This window comes from Streptopelia decaocto (assembly GCF_964273445.1).
Source record: "Streptopelia decaocto genome assembly, chromosome: 4".
Taxonomy (NCBI): domain Eukaryota; kingdom Metazoa; phylum Chordata; class Aves; order Columbiformes; family Columbidae; genus Streptopelia; species Streptopelia decaocto.
The window spans coordinates 70450522-70457193 of NC_138658.1; the positions used below are offsets into that span (position 1 = coordinate 70450522).

Sequence of the window (6672 nt, forward strand, 5' to 3'; positions counted from 1 at the left end):
ATGGCCTGATTACAGCTCAGGCCTTTGCCTCATTTGGAGCCTACCAAACCACTGCCAGTCTGGTCAAGGGGTTGAGCACACCCATCACACTCCATCCCATGTCTACATTCAGTCCATTATATTGACTCATAGAGTGGTAGTACAGTTACCTCTTGTCCCTCTGTCATAAATATGTAGTGTGGCAAGAGTCCAATTATTTGACAAGATGTTTAGTTTAACCATAATTAATGTTAGTTTTATACCATTTCACATACAGAATCAATAGATTGTACATGTTTTACACGCTCAATAGATGCAGTTGGTTTCATTTTTTTGCTAAATTTTGATATATAGAATTATTATAAGCAATAAACATAATAAGGTCAAAACTAACAAAACTGCAATTGGATGTAGAATCAAATTCAAAGTTCCAGTTGCTGTTGGTGACCATCCAAAAATACTTTTCCTTTAGTGGTGTTGTCGATCTTTATTCACTCTTTGGGGGACATGGTGTATCTTCTCTGCATCAGCTATTTTAGTCATATAAGCCATATATACAGCTAAATTTATCCTTCTGTGAGTCTGGTTTGCTCCCTCAGCAGATAGAAGATCTCAGATTATGGAGAACTGGAACATCTACAGCCTCATTTCCTTGGCGCTCTGCCAGATGGCCTGGGGTAAATAGATACAGCCCAGAGGCTGCTTTTGGCACCCAAGAAAAAGTGGATCCCAGACACGTAAAAGCTGCAGTGAATTGTAATGTTTCCAGAACAACTTCCCCAGTAAAGCTTTGTTGGGACTCCATAAGAGGGCAACAGCATGGGTGCTAATGTTGTCAGCTGCTCCCAGAGGAGAACCTTCACATAAGGAATGAAACACCAACCATGGACTGTCCAAAAGAGCACAATGGTATGGCAAGCCTTGGGTTACTTTATTGAAAGCCAGTGAATGTAATCTTTACAGAAAGGAAGGACTACGCAGAACATATTTGTTCATAGAATGGTGCTGCTCCCATTGTTAAGGCATGCACGATGACATTTTGCAAGGATCTAAAAAATGTAAAAAATGGTTATTGCCAATTAAACAAAAATTACTAGGAAAAGTATGCTAAAAATCCTGAAAGCCTTAGTTATTGTTCATGCTTAGCAACCAGACTTTACAATCAGGTCACGGAGTTGGGCAATGTGTTTTTAATATCCAACAGAATTGTTAATATATTTCTTTGACATTGTCCTGAGGACCAGGTTGAGGATCTCATTTTCCACTGGGATCACTGAGAGTTATGGGCATGCAGTAGTCAGAGCACTTCATAGAGTATAAAAACCATCTCATGCTGACAGTTCCCCAAAAGCTGTTGTCAGTGGGGGATTACTGAACAGGGTTTTTTCTGGAAGGGAGACATAGCAATAAGAACCATATGAGTATTTGTAAGGATTTTTTTAATGAGTGAAACGAAAGGAAAAAAATATGTTGCTGATAAGATTTAGGGAAAACTCTGAAATTGGTAGTGTAGCCATGAAGGAGAACTGGATGGTCATCTAGAAGCAGAAATGTGTTGATAAAACATATTGCAATGCAGCCAAATGCAGTACATCCAAGAACGAAGAGAGCAAAAATGAATTCAGAATTATTCAGTGGCCATACTTGAAAAATTAATGAGCCTGAGTTCTCCTGTCATGGTTTAGCCAAGGGGTTGGTATGAACCAAGAAACACTTTGAGTTTATTATGGATTTGGCCTAAACAATGAAAAGCCATACTCAGTTCTGGTGCCTACAATTGACAGAAATACCATTACAATGATTTGAAGATTAAAGAAAATGCTTTCACAGGCAAAACATTTGGGACTTATAGAGTTCTATTTGTACAGCAAGCCCAAAGGAAGTGAAGTAGTTGAATTAGTTACACCATCTATGTACCTTCACATAGAAAAAGAAACAGCATTTAAAATGTTTTTTCAGCTTGTGAAGAAAGTTGTAATAAGAATGAGGGTCTAAGCACGAAAGCCAGGCAGTTTCAAGTTGACAACGAAGCATGAGTTTTAGCAGTGACAATCATTAAGCTTTGAAACAAAAACTGGCAAAAGAAACAGCCATCTCTCCATCCCATATTGTCTTCAGATCAAGATTGGTGGCCTCGCTAGAGAGACGGATGTACTTTAGAGTTATAAGACTGAAAATTCTTAGCCTGGTATCAGATAACTGGGAGAAATGTAGTGCCCTGTGAGAAAAGTTATGCAAATTGATTTGAAAGCCCTTTATTTTCAGTTAAAAATCTATGAGCAAAATTGCACGTTGATCTGTCTCAAGGTGAACTCCCTGAATAGGGAGTTCTATCTGGTTCCCGATTGGACTATTTCTGTCTAGTTATCCATTTCAGTTTCAAAATATATCATTTGCATGTAATGTTTTGAGCACTGCGTTTTACAAGCTTATAAGAAGACAGTGTCCCTATTGCAAAGAGCACTTTCTGTGTCATCAGTGAAGAGCTGAAACAACTTATTTATTTCAGGCATCCGACTCAAGTCAAAGGTGATCTCTCTCTGCTTTCCAAGAAAGATCCATCTTCTTGGCCAACCAGTCAGCCTGGGTTGGCCAGCAAAGCAGCATGTGCTCCTCCTGGCTCAGCAACAAGTAAAACAACACTGGGACATTGCAGAAGGTGAGGGGACACGGGAGATCAGAGTGGTGGTGCTGGAAGTGTCCTGGAGGGAGACACAGCAAGCATGCAGGCTGTAACAAGAGGAGGGGGGGATGAGATGTGGGACGTGGTGGAGCTGTTGGTTTTGCAGTGGGACAGTTATAAGGGACAAGGCAGACGCAACCGTAACATCTGCTGCCCACTGAGATCAGGTGGAGGCTGGATGGTAATGCTTGAAATGAGGGCAGTGAGTATTTAGCACCTTCCCTTGCTGAGGCCCTCACCGCTCATCCTTGAATGTCTTTTCTACCCAGCCAAGCCAGCTTGTGCTTGGGAGAGATTTAATATCAAACGCGGTGTGAAATTCAATCTCTCCTGTTAGACGAGCTTTGACAATGGAGCTGCCATGTGCTTGGTGGGTCATGTCAGCATTAATTTACTGCCCCTGGGTGCTGTGGAAATGTCTCAAGACTGTCACACTCCCACACTGCTGAGCTCTTGGCTTGTACACAGCAACTGGGCAGAAAATAATCACAGAGATGGGGCCTTTTAGAGGCCAAAAAAAAACCCCTTTAAAAGCAACCACAGGCACCCTCCAGTATTATTAGACCTGTTTAAATTTATGTGGACTGGAACAGTATTGACAACGCAGAAAAACACCAAATGACAAAAATCAGTTGGTGACAGAGGAATGTGTAGGACATTCGAGGAAAAGAGGGGGGAGGGAAGAAGCATTATCTTTATAATCAGGGGAGACTGAGAGTTAAAAAAGTGTCAGACGACCTACTCCTTTAGTGTCAAATCCACTTAGACTGCAACAGAGGAGGTTAACTTCTTTTGCCATACGTAAAGCATACACAAAACTTCAATTTTTTTAGTGGGAATAATAATAAAAAGGGGAAATAATCAATAGCATCTTTCAGCTGAGCCAGCTTCAATGTCTTTCTCATGCCCTAACCCAGACGTTACTGCTGTTGTTCAATTGACGCTGTTCTTCCCACAGTGTACAGAGTTACAGCACATATGAGGTTAATTCTCCAACTTTAATTCCATTTCCCACTGAACATTTTTTTTCCTGTATTTCAAACATGCAAGCAACAGACATTGTTTTACTTCTAGAAACTGAGAATGAAAAAAACGGAGCCATAATAGCAGGACACCCTCATTAAAGATGAAATATAGATATTGTATGGTGCTGTTTAGTAGCCAGACTGTGCAGAGTTAAACTCTCTAACACTGTATGAGCTCAAGGGCCCAAGTGGATTTGCCTGTCCCCACACTGCCCCTCTCCGCTATTCAGATACCTTGTTTTGTGCTCAGTTCTTCAGCGTTTTGTGGCAGTCCATGTACTACTTTAGCTCAGATTAGTGATCTGCATGGGAAGCCACATTTAAATAAAGACAGAGGAAATATTTCTTTCTAAAGAAATAAAGCCAAATATTCATTAAAATACTGGTTTTCTAGGAAATAATCCAGTAAAATCATGCATTGCATGAAGGTGATGAGCCACACCGTAAGCTTGTTGTCTGACCTAGAGCCCTCTGATACAGCTTGTGGAGGCTTCCTCAGCAACAGCCAGCAAGACTTTCTTTGGCAACATTAGTTTGGGGAATGAAGCTATGGATTTTGTGATGGATGCCCCTGATGGGTCTGCCAGAAATCCAGCTTTCATTCTCTGCTATTGATCAAGATAGTGAGGTGTAGCTCAAAGTGGATCTGGTTGGTATATTGTGAGGGTCGCCCTTTCCCCTGCTCCCAGGACTTGAATGCAAAATATGTGGGTGACCCCTTGGACACAGGTTCTTTGTCCTCTCCCCCAGAAAAATACCCTGATCCCAATGCTACAGGATCTATCTGGCCATGTGAATTTTGCAGTCCCTTGTTACACATTAGCACAAGGTCCATGGAAGAGATCCTGTAGTTCTCCAGGGATGCAGGATCTGAATTGCCTCAAGCAGAGCTGAGAATTGAACCCAGGACCTCTACAATCTGCTTTGCCTGCTGTTTCCCAAGGGAAAACACAATCTTACTGCTTCTGGAAATGACAGAGACAGGTCCTGTAAAGTCAAGACACCCTTGAGGAGCATGTGCTGCTGTGTCTCAGAGGAGTAGCGGTATTCTTCAGCTCACTGACGGTAACTCCATACTGCAAGGTGGTTGAAGTTGAGCCCATCTGCTTGTGAGCCTATCTGGTGTTTTCCTAAAAATCACAATAAAGTGACATTTCCAAGTTTGTGAGAAAAACCTGTGGCTATTGGGGCTCCATTTTTGGGTGGAGTCTTACATCAGCCTTTGTGTTCCTTGAAACCTCGTCAAAAATCATGCAGCAACCTTATCAGTCCTGGCATGAAGTTACACTGGTACAGCCTTAGGTTGGAAATTACCTCACTGGCCTTTATCCATCTACACATTTGGCCTTCAACCAAACCTATTCATGCATGCTCCTGCTATGGCCAGTGAAGACAGACACCTCCAGATGGCAAATCATCCTCTCCTAAGAGAAACATCTAAGCCTGCCTTTCCCCATGGACTACAGGCAGACTGGACGACTGGTTCAAGCTAGATGGCTCAGGACAAATGAACTGAATCCCAGCTTAAGCCACAGAGTCTTAGTCTTCACAGAAAAGCTGCTTTGGCTAAGTGAAACCAGCATTTTCTCTAGTGCATGTGCTCACGGCTGCCCTCAGGATAGCCCTGAGACATGCTTCTGGCTTCTCTGAGCTGGAGCTACCTTTAGGTTTAAAGGTTACATCAAAATTTCCAAATTTCCATTTCTGCCACAAACAGAGCTGTACAGTGATAAGAGGCTGTACTTTTTGTTATGAGATGGTGTTATTCTTGTTTTATGGGCTCCATTACTGGGGCAAAGGTTTATGGAAGAGGTGCACCTATCGCTCATTTGGTATCCGGTGCTGTCAGACTTGGGAATGATCTGATCTTTATTATCAAACTGTTCCCTGGCCTCACAAATTACTGGCTAAAATCCTGTAGCTCATTAAGAAAGTGACACTGAACAATCATAATGGTTCCTTTTGGCTGTTCAAGATCTTTCTGGTCCCTACATTAGTCTTATTCCTGTTTGATTCCTCTAACTTTATGTAATTTTGAAGGAAAATTGGACTTTCTGAAATCATGCCTTTAAAACTGTCTCTGAGACAGCTGTGCAAAAACTAGGACTCCCTTCTGACGAGGATTTACTCAGAGGATCAAGGTGCAATGTGTACAAGTTCTTCCTGTACAGTAGCAAGGAAGTTATGGAAAAATTAACTTGTCCTAAATCTAGTAGGGATTGTTGTGCCTTATACCGTGTTTAAAATCACTTCTTCATGCAAGTGCCACAGCCCTCTAGTTTTCCACTGATCTTATACAGGCATTTTTTTTCCTAATTTTGTTGTTACTGTTGTTCAAATCCCACCACCCCGAGCAGCACTTTCTAAGTATGTAATCTGCAGTCGAATGGGAGGTGAGGTCAGAATCCAGATCATGGAGAGCTGACTGACAAATGTCTCTACATCTCTCCAAACACCTTCTCCCTCTTCCGGTCCCCTCCTGGCTTGCAACACATGGAAAGGTTTTGTCATAGAGGACACTCATGGGCAGGAAGGAAGTGAGGACCATGGGCTGAGCACCATTGCGGGCACCTGCTTGAATGTTCACCTCAAAGGGCAACCAACCAACAACCCCAATGGGCAACCAGCCAAGCTGAGCACATCCAGATGCAGAGTTTGCCCACTCTCTGGGGTTGTGGGATACAAGACCTTTGCCTGGACTACATCTGATCCGGGATCCTCAAACAACAGCAGCAATAGAATGGTGCCAATGAGAGCTGAGCCAACATTGTGCTGGATGTGCTCTGTGCTGTATTACGTCTGAGGGATGCCATTCTTCCCACATACATTGCTGTACCCACCCAATTATGAAAGAGGCCTTGGCTGCCTGCCCTGCTGCTCCAACATTTGCATCTTTATCCTGAATTAAACTCCAGTCCAAACTCTGCTAATATTCCTTTCCACTATTGCCGTTTGGAAGAAGAGGACTATGATGGTTTAACACCC

General features: G+C 42.5%; 1 protein-coding gene across 1 annotated transcript in view; it reads left to right on the top strand.

Annotated features, from left to right (window-relative positions):
* Window positions 1-2139, top strand: part of LOC309439516 (uncharacterized protein) — a gene marked incomplete at its 3' end in the record, with an annotated part of 44212 nt that extends 42073 nt beyond the window's left edge. The window contains exons 5-6 of the mRNA XM_082052183.1: window positions 582-716; window positions 2098-2139. Of these exons, the coding sequence (XP_081908309.1) occupies window positions 582-716; window positions 2098-2139 (177 nt within the window). The remainder of the gene's footprint in view (window positions 1-581; window positions 717-2097) is intronic.
* Between the last annotated feature and the right edge of the window lie 4533 nt (window positions 2140-6672).